Consider the following 12,507-nt stretch of genomic DNA (forward strand, 5'->3'; position numbering starts at 1 on the left):
ATACTAGAAGTTTGCAGTAAATTGTTTAGTAGATATCCACACTAAAAACGTGTACATTTGTGAGTGTACATGTACATTTGTGAGCCATGCTCATATTGTGAGTATATACATACCTTGTCAAAAGCAGGAAATACAACTGGTTGTGTTGAGTATTCTGGAAAGCTTATATGTAGTTCTGTTGCATTCTCCGTGTAAGGATTGGTCTGAATTGTCCCAATAGGGTTCAACATCTCTTCCAGCTCATCTGCAACACACAGAAAAAGATGGTATTTCCTGAGCACACTTCCTTCCTTTACAAGACATCAGTGAACAAGCTTGCACAAAATAAAGTATTACTCACAGATGAATTGATAACTCACACAGTCTTTTTCTAACTTCACAGACACACACCCTATGACACAACTGCCCGGCAGTTTACACAACCCTGTAGTCACAATCAAAACCTATTAAGCTGAGAATGAAAGTGTGTGTGTGTGTTCTCACCAGGAAAAGAGGACCAGCAGTGGAGTATTATGTCACCAGTCTTCAGCTGCCCTCTGTAGTCAAACACCATTGTGTTAACCCATGCTATTGGGTAGTGCTAGAGAGAAAGTATAACATGCAAACCATATGATTAGTGAATGTGTAAGCATCACTACCTGAATTGGTGAGGGTGGATGTTAGAAAGGATAAAAAAAAAAAAAAAGACTTCAGGGGCATGAGATTCCCAAATATTGTTTTGGTAATCGCCCATAACACATAATGATATACAAGCACTTAAAAATAGTGCAATGAATAAAGTTGATCTCACCACTTTCCCTGCCTTGCGGATAGTCTGGTATTTGTTCAGATGTGTGTTCTTGGTTGACCTCTGTTTCTTCACTTTGTCCATAACAGCATAAATAGCAAAACAGAGGCGGGCCATTCGGGGCAGGTCACAAACAGCGATGTCAAATTCCAGAGTTTTGTTCCACACATGCTCAGATCGGCTGCTGCTCTCACTGCTGACCGCTGTCTTACACAACAGCTCTGTACCATGAAAGAGCCCTGCTCGAACCTGTATCTACACATATCCAAGTTAGAAAAGAAAAGAAAAGAAAAAAAAAAACACTGCATGACATACAATTCTTTATGGACTACATTATTCAAAGTTATGTGCAAATGCTATTTCCTATCCAGGTATAACAACAACAACAAAAAGACGTCTGACTGACATTATTATTAGTATTTTATTTACTTTGTTTGTCTGATATTTGGATATGGTAAAAAGAAAAAAAAAGTTTTTTTTAAATGAAACGTAAGATGTTAGATGTTAGATTAACATATAAACTGAAGCCTGTAGCATGTGTTAATTTGCTCAAACATGGTGAAAAATTATATCACAATAAGCTAAAATTCAGTGTTCAAGATTGTTATACACTAAAAGTGTAAAAGATGCTTGGAAATCTTTTTACTATGAACATGTGTCGAGTTGGCATATACTGTACACAGAACTGGGGGCTACTCTAAATACTGTCTGTGGTATGTGTCATGTTTCCACACATACAAAAGCACATTGAACTTATGCATTATTATTATTATATTTATGTTTCACTTATTTTATGCCCTCTATGGATTTTAATAACTAGACACTAACAACCCAATCTCAACTATTTTACGAGGTGGTGATTTCATATTATTTTTGAGAATGTATGAATGAGATCAGACAAATCCATACAAATTAGCCACCAATTTGCCAAACGTTTACGTAAATATGTATTCATTTTAATGTAATACTGGTTCTGGGCCACTAGGAGGCAGATAAAGGTTAGTGATTGTTCTGAATTCAGAGGTGTTGATGTTTACCTTAGCAGCATCTTCAGCGTTCACCTTATTACCTTTCACGAGATTAATTCTAAACAGAGAATGTACCTTCCAAACACACGTATGTAACTGCTGAGGAGAGAGAAAGATAAAAGAGGAGTGTAAATTCTGACAATTTAATTATTACCTTACAAATGCATGATCTCTATTTTCTTTAAAGTGCCATTAATTGCAAATAAAAGATTTTTGAGTCACTTGATGAACCAGAGGACCTGGCATCCTGTAAAATCACACTGACCCTTTGAAAAGTCACTGGAAAAATGCCTCAGAAAAGTACATTTTTAAACATTATACATTTCTGTGAAAAGGTAAAGCACAATTTTATTGCATATAGATATTTTTTATTTATTTGATCTAATGCAATGATTTTCAGACATTAAGTGTGGCCTAAGTGTCCAAATCACCATACAAGTTGATATACCTCTGAAACAGCAACCTCATACACACTAATTCAAACACATAGATGCTCACATAAATGCACATACTGTACACATCCCCTTAGAGGTTTGGTTTAACACCAGCAGTTTGCAGAGGTCAGCAATCTGATATCAGCAAAATAACTCACATGATCAGTGCAAAAACATACACTTGCCTGACTCACTTCCTGGAACACATTTTTTTAACTCATTGGCCCAAAGTGTGAGGAAACAAGCTCTAGTGTGCAATGGACGCTACACATGACCATGATTTACATGATATATCTGTCAGACACACATACTTACAACTTAACTCATCTAAACGACAGCAAACATTAGCCAAAACGTACCAGCCATTAGACCATAGTACAAGACCCTAAAAAAAATTAGAGCTAATTGTCTCTACTTTCTCCTATTCCAGTTTAATGTGCAAAAAGAATTACAAGTATTTTATTTGTAGTTAGATTTACCCCTTACAAAAAATTAACCATTATTATAATAATAGTATTGATTAGTATTTGTATAAACACAGCCTTACTATAAATACCATGGTTAAACTATGGTTAATGTTGCAAACCCATGGTTCATTTGTGGTTACCATGGTTTAACTATACTATCCTTGGTTAATTTTCATAAGGGACCAAAGAGTGCAATCTCAGTGAAGGGATGGCATTTTAAAAACAACACTGTGTGTTTGAGCTGTTGAGATGTCAACTTCTATCTCAACCACTGGTTTGAGTTTGGGGTGGGACTGCCTGTTATCTGAACAACGGATGACAAGATGCAAGATAAAATTAGTGTTGGGGGAAACCTGTTTAGAAAAATAATTACTTTTGCATTGCTGTTTGGAGCTGCTAGGTGCACAAAACTAAGAACACCTTTGATTAGTTGAAGTGCAGTAAACACAGAAAGAGTCCTTACTGTTGGCTGCCTCTTCTTTGGGGGCAGTGGTAGAGGAGGATTTGAAGATTTCCGTGCAAGCACTGACCCAATAATGCTGATTTCCTTCTCAAACATTGCCTTCACAACGTCACAGTGAACCAGTGTCAGATGAGGGCTCTCATTGGCCAACAAACAATCCCTTATGTACTACACACATAAACACACAGAGTTAATATTAGAGTTCTCAAACAGAAAATAAATCATAATTTTGCCCCTACAAACGACTCCAAAGTACCATGATGGTATCATGCATAAAAAACACAGTAACTGTTATATTTTGGTTTCTTTTTAGTAAATTGTATAAGGCAAATTAATGATTTTCTAACAACTGTGTGTGTGTGCAACTAACTGTGTGTTTTTATGTGTCTGCATGGTCTGAGTGTATATATGCATTTCCTGGAACAACATCGCACTACTGATCCAAACACACCACAAACCTCCTAAAGGGGTCATATGATGCGATTACTATTTTTCCTTTTCTTTAGTGTGTTATGTAGCAATTTGTAAATGTATAAGATCTCCAGAGTAACAAAGCTCAAAGTCTCCAACAAAAGGATTTATTCTATCTAAAAGAGAAGGCTGATCCAGACCGGGCTAAAACGGCTCATTCAAACACACCCCCAGTGCGTGAGAGAGAGACAGGTTCACATCACAGTGGAGTCAGCTTTCTTAAGCGTGGCTTGTGTTCTGGAAATACATATGAGCATCATCACTGTCTATCACGTGACTCTGTTTCCCCTTTAGGGCTTGAACTGGTGGTAAAACTTAGGACATTATTTACTGCCTTTACATTTATGTTGAAGGCTGAAGCTCGCAATTATGGTAAGTGGCATTACATTTCCAACGCGTGCATGTGGTCTTTGGCCAATCACAATGCATTTATTCCTTTATCAGCTGGCCAATCAGAGCAGACTGTGCTTGTTGGAAGAAGGGGCTTTATTTAGAAAATGATGCGTTTGAGAGAGGCGGGGCATAGAGGACCAACAATAATGTACAGTATTTGAAACATATTCTGTTACACTAAATACACAAAATAATGATCTTTAAAATAGCATCATATGATCCCTTTAATGAACTGCGGCCGCCGATCACTCACCTGACTGGTTTTAGGCTCATAATGAAACTAAACGACTGTGTACACAACATATAGTAAAGCACACACTCTTTTGTTTGATGTCTGAACATGACTTACCAGTTCGACACATTTCACTACCAGAATTCTTGTCATTGTTTTTTTTATTTTATTTTTTTTATAAAAACAACAACACTGGTGTTACTGTGTAACTCATTTTCAAGAGGTTTTTGCATGATAATGTTGATGAACTACACTAAAGCTGACTGTGGTAATATGATAATGAATATTATGCATAATGAATATTAAATGTGAACACATGCAAAAAGCAATTAAACGACAGATAGACTAATTCAGACCATTAGTCTCCACTAATGGGGAACCAAACTGAAGAACTTGAAGAAATCTTTTAAAAATCATTACATGTAATGTTTAGTTGTCACTTTAAAGGATTTAAAAACGCTACTTTGTGTGAAGGAATACAGTTCACACAATTTTGGTTACAATCTTTCTAATAGAAATATATATATTTTAATATATAGCTTCACAAACCATATAGACTACTTCTAAAATTACCATGTTACTGGTCTTACGTATGCAAAGAAAAAAAAAAGAATTTGTCATACAAATGTAAAGTCATAGAGGTTTGAAATGGCATGATGATGAGTAAATGATGACAAATTTCTTTTTTGAATCAAGAAATGCTTTTATAGGTGCAGCAAAGCTTGACACTAAGGTTCCTATTGCTCTAAAAACAGAATGTAATGTGCTATATTTTAGCCATATTAACAATAGTAAACCTTGGAAAATATAGTTTGACATTTCAAGGCTATTTCTTACTTTGCACTGATTAAGAGGGTGATCTTCAAGCAGGAACTCAAGTCTGCAACTGACACGCAGCACATAATCGCTACGGTTACCAATGTCTTCCTCTGGGCCATGAGTGGTCTGCCATTTCTTGAGAGCCTGGTCCATTAGTTCAGTTACTGTACAATGCAATGACACTTTCAGGCTGGCTGTGTCCTACAGAAACAAAAAAAGAAATAAGAGGATAAGACTGATGATTAATTTCATTGTAAGGACATCTGCAACATACTACATTCCAAAATAACACTACACACCTGTGACTGGTCGTAATGCATGGTAATTTTGATAACACCCTCATGTTTGTCAATCAAATTCTCCAAAGACTCTGTCTCCAGCTGTGTAGAGTAACAGCTCCGAAGCCACTCTCCCCATGACATCAGCTGCATGCGCTGCATCTTTTCTTCGCTGATTCGCTTCATTTTGGAACGAAAGTCTTTTACTTGCTGGTCTTGCAGGGCATCCAGCTCATGGAGACCTGTGCCACGGGACAAAGTTCTGTGACTTTACCCTCACAATATCAACAACATCCACTGCTGTGTAGACATGTGCTGGTATTCAGTAATGCGATATATCACAGTAATACATATGCATGATGTTGTTATTGTGAGCACTTCTAAATACTTCTAATATACACTACATATTATTCAGAATTTGGGGTGCATTTTAAGAATACTTTTCCCATTAGCTGGACAAAATGCACAACACTGCTGTATGCTGCTTAAAAGACGTGTGTGTGCTCTGAAGTAACAACATCAGAACACGCATGAGAAGAACATGGGGCAGAAGATGAAGCCGTTACCCTGGAAATCCCATAAATAAAGCAGCTGCACTACTTTCTAAAACGTATTTAAATAGCTATTAAGATTTGTGGATTTGCTATGGTGTTCATCACAGCGCCAAATTATTAAACCGGTTATACTGTAATTATTGGAACTTAAAAAAAAAAGAATAATAATTCAATACCGTGATAATAGTGTATACAGTGATAAAAGTATCAGCAATTAATCGCAACACGAAAATTGGATACCGGCATATCCCTACTCCTGAGAATGTATCTGAATTTTAAAATTGTGTGAACTCAGTGCGAGTGTGAACTACTGTCACAGATAAAATTGTTTTAACACTAAAGCATTTGTAATGTTTGATGTAATGTAATTTTCCAAAATCTAAATTTTTTTTTTTTTTGTTTAATAAAGTAGGGGTATTAAGGGAAGGGAACGGTTCACAAAATTACACTGTACTACACTATACTGAAGTGTGTATGTGTGAGGAACAAGGAGAAATTCACGCAACCAGTTTTCTGCAACAAACTAGTTGTTTGAATTAAGCAATACAGCACACAAAGTTTGTGGATTTGAAATTTCATGGAAGAAAATAAGATTTTTCCTATTGCTTTTCACAGAGAAAAGAATATACAATGGATCTGCAAAAACTAAAAGTAAGTGATGCAAATTTTAAATTTTGACCGAACTATTCTTTTAATGAGCATCTGTTTCTGGTGAATGACATCAGTGTGTTTTGTTTACGAAACAGAGCTCTGGGGAAAGGTTCCAAATAGGTTCCTGATAACACGATGACATTCAAAGAGCATTAAAAATTCATTTGATCCTCTCCACTAAGAGAGGGTGCTCATTTTGTGTGTGTTTGCATGTTTTAAAATCAGCCAGTGGAGTGTGTAAATGCATTAGCCTTGCAGGCTGAGCCTGACTATTTATCATAGCCCCATGATGATTCATCAGTACATACAGTACAAACAAACAATCAGCATCACTCTCAAATTAGCCTCTGCTGAGTCACACACACTTAACTGTTATTTGCTGGTAGCAAAAGTGTGTCAAAGATGACATAAACAGACACACATTAGAAGGTTCACAAATGTGTAAAACAGTGAGACAATGATACTAAGTAATGTGCAATTTATGTATAAAATGTATTGCTACTTTGTATACTTTTGCTCTGCAAACTAAGAATGATTTAATGCAGGGGCGTAGATTACGCGGGGGACGTGTTCCCCCCACTCTTAAATATCATGGAAATTCGTCCCCCGCACTTTTTCTGTCAAATGTGTTCGCATAGATGTTTTCAAGAGCTGGCGTGAATAAATATAGATTTAAACTCAAAGAGACAGGATAGTATGCGCTTGACCTGATATTTTATTTCGGACACAGAAGCGCTAAACTCTCCTGCAGTGTGTTTCAATCATCCTCGAAGCCGGAGAGCGCGCTCTCACGCAGAAAGTCATATCAGGAAAGTCCTAATATGGGCAACAGCGTCCAGCTATCGCTGGATGAAAACAGTTGTTTTGACAGAAGAACTGAAACTTTTGGATACACGAAGACATTAATATACGATTGCGACAATATATGGTTTTTCAAGTCATCTCCAGCAGGTGATAAATACAGTATATCAACAAAACAGTGCTAATTGACAGATTTATTACAGTATAGAAACTATTCTGCCTTATTATGTGATAAATAAGTGTTTGTAGTATATTAAAAAAATATTATTATTTGTTATTGTCAAGCAGTTATAGATTTCTAAGCAAATTAAAAGCTAGAAATTAGAGAATAATTAAAGTTGCCTATAGTATCCACTACCAGTCAAGTCTCTTCTGTTCACCAAGCCTGCATTTATTTGATCCAAAGTACAGCAAAACAGTAAACTGAAATATTTTTACTAGACTATTTAAAATAACTGTTTTCTCTATTTGAATATATTTCAAAATTTTATTTATCGAGATTTTAAAGCTTGCTCAAATCAAAGTATTCATATCTATAATTTATTTATTTTTGAATGATATACTGTATAATGTTGCAAAGGCTTTTTATTTCACATAAATGCTTATCTTTGGATCCTTCTATTCATCAAAGAATGCTGAAAAAAATGTACTCATGTTTTAAATATTGATAATCAGCAAATCAGGATATATTAGAATGATTTGATTTCTTAAGGATGTGACAATGAAGACTGGAGTAATGATGCTGAACATTCACCTTTGATCACAGGAATAAATTACATTTTAAAATATTTTCAAATAGAAAATAGTTATTTTAAATAGTAAAAACTTTAAAAACTTTTGCTGTACTTTGGATCAAATAAATGCAGGCTTGGTGAGCAGAAGAGACTTCTTTAAAAACATTAAAAATCTTACTGTTCAAAAACTGTTGACTGGTAGCTATAGATAACAGAAATGTTCTATTGTAATGTTTTATATTATATTCTAATGTGTGTGTGTGTGTGTGTGTGTGTGTGTGTGTGTGTGTGTGTATATATATATATATATATTTCTGTCCCCCTCACTTCTGAAAAGATGGCTACGCCCCTGATTTAATGAGATTCTCCTAATACACATAAAGATAGTCACTCGTCGTCACCCACTGGGGTAACAACTTTAACCTGCAGAGAGTGTCACTGAAAAATCCCAGACAGCCTCATCCAGTCTATTGGATTTTAGCTCAAATATAGCTCTCATTGTACATGTGATTATGCACATGTGTATCACCTTTCCCAATGAGCACTCCGATCTTAGAATCTAGAATGCGCTCTGCACGTCCACAGTTGCGTGTGATCAGTTTGAGGACAGGCCGGAATGGTCGCACATCGCACAGCCGCCTGGTTTCATCCTCTAGCTCTTCGTGCACTGCTGCTTGGTTCACACACTCGAACATGTGACCCTCCATCTCCCCCAGCAATGAGAAGAGAGGGTATGTCTGTGCCTCCTTCCATAACAGCTAGATAAACACAAAAGCAAGATGATGAGAGAATAATTCAAGTGACCTTGCATTTTTGTTAGTAATGGTAATATGCTGTAATAGTAATAAGTTGCAGGATTTTACACAGAATATTCCAATGTAAAAAGGCTTTACTTCACACTGCAGATTGATAAGTTCTCTAGAGCAAAAAAAACAAACAAAAACACTAAAAACAAACATTTAACTAATACTTTATTTTGATAGACATTCTGGTTATTGTAAGTAATGCTGCAACTACCTGTCAACTACCAGTCATTAGACGAATACCCTAAACAGAGTTGGTCAACATGTAGTTGCAAAGTTCAACTGATTGTGTAAAGGGGGACCATCAAAATAAAGTGTAACCAGCATTTATTTTATTTGAAGCACAAATTAACAGAGAATCTGCTTGCACACAAACACATGTACCAGTTTGATGTGTTGGATGGTGCTCTCTCGAGGAACCTCCATCTGGATGTATATTCCTGTGGGCAACAGGAAATCGACCATCACCTGGTCGTCTCCATCCAGCCCTGACTCCGCCCACAAGTCCAGCTGATCTGTCTTGGCGGGAGGCATGGCAGACAGCACGCTGGATCCAAACCATGGGAACCTGAACACAAATATATATTTAATATGTACATATATACATTTAATATGCATACAGCTCAAACAAGTTAAGGGGACACTTAATTATTATAGCATAACAGCAATGATAAGTCAAATAAACTTTCATATTTGATGTGTTCTATGTATGTGCATTGGTCATTGTTCATATGTGAATAAAAGCCTGAATTAATTCTGTTTATCATATAAAGCAACTTTGTCCTTTTGGAAGAACATAAGGAATAAATCTTAAATCATAAGGATTACCTTTAATGAGAGATGAGACTAAATAAATAAATCCTTATTTATGTTCCGAAGATGAACATGACCCTTAATTCTTATGGGTTATAACAGCATAAGGGTGGATAAACTACAGAATTGTATTTTTCTTATTTTATTTTGTGCATGAGCTACACCTTTAAAAAAAAAAAGAAAAACACTACACTATGCTATAGCTTCAATTAAAAAATATCACTTTTGTTCATCCATTAGGTAGAGCACACACCCGTTTTTTTTAACTTGGGCTTAACTTGCTATTTTCAGAGTCAATATTTTCCCTGAAGTGTGCAACAATACATCATTGTAACAATGATGGTTATTATCTCTCTGCTCTCACCTTACTAACAAACTCAATACAGCATAAGTATGACATAATCAAACAGAGACCAGACATATGCAGAGACTCGCTATCACACAATGTCAGTCTTTGAGGACAGAGGTGGGGGATGTGGCTTAACAGCACACTTCCACACACAGGCAAGAAATGACAAGCTAGACAAAGACATACCCACATTAGGGGACAGAGGATGTGGTTTTTCATTTTGTGAACACAGATTGTCACACACACAAGCAAACTATTGTTTATTTAGATATACACAAACAGGAAAGAGTTAATTGCTGTGTCAATGCAGCTGTAAGTGCACTTTGTCTGCTTTTAGACAGGCCACAGTGCACCACATCCATTACAGCTCATATCAAGAGGTTCAGATAACTACGCCGTGAAGTGCTTCAGGAAGCCCGGCCTCCAAGTCCACCACAGCTCAAAAGCACTGAAGTTTTCAGACCTCTGACTTCTCCCTGCTAACGGCACCATTTGTTAAGAGCTACTGTGTGCTGAGGTTTTACACTATGTTGGTTCTTAAGAGAGCACTTTGTGAACTAGTGCTCTGATCGACTGTGATCAAGTTATCAGAAAGCTTTCCACCATTCTTAAAAAGGCAGTGATCAAGCAGGATAATGTCAACAACAGAAGGACTAAACATTTAATGTGTTTTACAGCTTTGCATGAAAAGAGCTCAAAGAACCTTTAAAAAAAGGTTATTTTATTGTTATCTTTGGTTCCATGAAGAACCTTTAACATCAATAGCCAAGTTTCCACTGCCAGGCCAAAAGCGGGCGTGCTAGTGCGTGCCAGGGCCAGTCGCATTTCCACTGTCACTTCCGGGGCTTGATCATGTCACGAAAACCTTGGGTCAAAGTAGGCCAGCAGGGCTTAGAGGAGAGGTTATGAACAAAGGCAAAGTTTCTCAGTGTCTGGAGAGCGTCAGCGCCGTGGATTTCATAAAGAAAACAGCTATAACACCAGTATTAAAGACTTTTTAAAATAAGTTGAGCTCAAAACTCACTTTCAGTCAGCAGAGAGTGTTTAAAATAACTTGATCTGATGTAGATTATAATCACCATACAAGGCAGAAATATTTATAAGACTTTGCACGCTAGGCATTAACATTACCACAGTAAACATGGTAAATGTGACTGATGGAGAAATCAGACGTCAGCTTCTTATTCTCTATCACAATCGTGTTCGTTTTGTGATTGTGCTAATTCCAGTGATTTATTTCTTATTTGTTTTCTAATAACTTTTCTTTGTTGGTGAAATGATGGGGTTGCATGACGTTGCTCCTGAGAGGTGTATAAAGGGCAGGTTTTAATGAAGCGCAGCGGACCTTCTGGCCAGACGGTGGAAAAGCAGCGCTATTTTGTTTACTGAAAAACTGTTTACTGAAGGTTCTTTGAGAGAGAGAGAGAGAGAGAGAGAGAGAGAGAGGGGGAGAGAGGGAGAGAGAGAGAGAGAGGGAGAGAATAAAGCATATGGTTAAAGGTTTGTAACCTACATTCAAAAAATGCACCAGAAACTAGGCAGGTAAGAACAGAATAAATTTCATAAAAGAGGTAAGAACAGAATACAGTTCATAAAAGTAAGACATGGGTGCAGTCTCAGCACAAACTTACTTAATATTTATATTATTGAATTAGCAGAGCTTCTGGACCAATCTGAAAATCCAGTACTTTAATTGTATGATACAAGTATAATATTTACTCTATTAAGAGATTATTTGCTGTTTTCAATGGTCCTAAAAAACATCCTAAAGCAATACTGTCAAGAATGGGCTCTGTAAATCAAATCAGATCAGGATAAAAGACAAACTTACTTTAGCACAACTTACAGTACATTATCCTTATTAATATTTAACTCTTTAATTAGCCAATAAGGAGTCTACTCGTAAAACTTCAGAGGTCACTGTATGTCATTTAAATGACAGTATTATGCAAATCAGAATTTTCTCCATGATAGCACTAATTGGAAGGGAGGTGTGGGGTCCATTTAGTAACTATTACAGCCATAATTAATTCTATTGAAGGTCTTCATACAGAGTTCTGCATGAGAATTCTACTGCACATAGAACACTGGAGAAAACGAAAACCCAAAGGCAAATTAACTTGGGATCTAAACAATAAAGCACAGCCTATATATCTCTTCTCTGTCAAAGACAGAACATAGAGAGGGCACAAAGTTCACAATCAGTGATCACCAACTGGCCACAGGAAGACACAAAAAAAGATATGGCTACTGAAAATAGGATTTGCAATCACTGCACACCAGGGCAGGTCCAGACAGAGGTGCACTTCCTCCTTCACTGCTAAAAATACTCATTTTTAAGAGCCTCAACTTTACTGAAGAATATAACAATTTCTCTAAGAGTTCCTTTCATTGAATGAAAAAAAAGAAAAAAAAAAAGAAACATACATT

The 12,507-nt window shown here is 36.5% G+C and overlaps 1 protein-coding gene across 3 annotated transcripts in view; it reads right to left on the reverse strand.

Moving 5' to 3' along the window:
- Positions 1-12,507, reverse strand: part of pik3cb (phosphatidylinositol-4,5-bisphosphate 3-kinase, catalytic subunit beta) — a 59,358-nt gene that overhangs the window by 21,198 nt on the left and 25,653 nt on the right. For 2 of the 3 annotated variants that reach the window (XM_059514863.1, XM_059514861.1), the window contains exons 3-11: positions 9,300-9,483; positions 8,642-8,870; positions 5,394-5,614; positions 5,113-5,295; positions 3,180-3,347; positions 1,825-1,914; positions 791-1,042; positions 484-580; positions 114-244 (exon numbers count right to left, since the gene is read on the reverse strand). In XM_059514863.1, the coding sequence (XP_059370846.1) occupies positions 114-244; positions 484-580; positions 791-1,042; positions 1,825-1,914; positions 3,180-3,347; positions 5,113-5,295; positions 5,394-5,614; positions 8,642-8,870; positions 9,300-9,449 (1,521 nt within the window). In that variant the 5' untranslated portion in view covers positions 9,450-9,483. The remainder of the gene's footprint in view (positions 1-113; positions 245-483; positions 581-790; positions 1,043-1,824; positions 1,915-3,179; positions 3,348-5,112; positions 5,296-5,393; positions 5,615-8,641; positions 8,871-9,299; positions 9,484-12,507) is intronic. The other variant, XM_059514864.1, reaches the window with a different exon arrangement.

The sequence above is a fragment of the Carassius carassius genome, chromosome 28 (genome assembly GCF_963082965.1).
Source record: "Carassius carassius chromosome 28, fCarCar2.1, whole genome shotgun sequence".
NCBI classification, from domain to species: domain Eukaryota; kingdom Metazoa; phylum Chordata; class Actinopteri; order Cypriniformes; family Cyprinidae; genus Carassius; species Carassius carassius.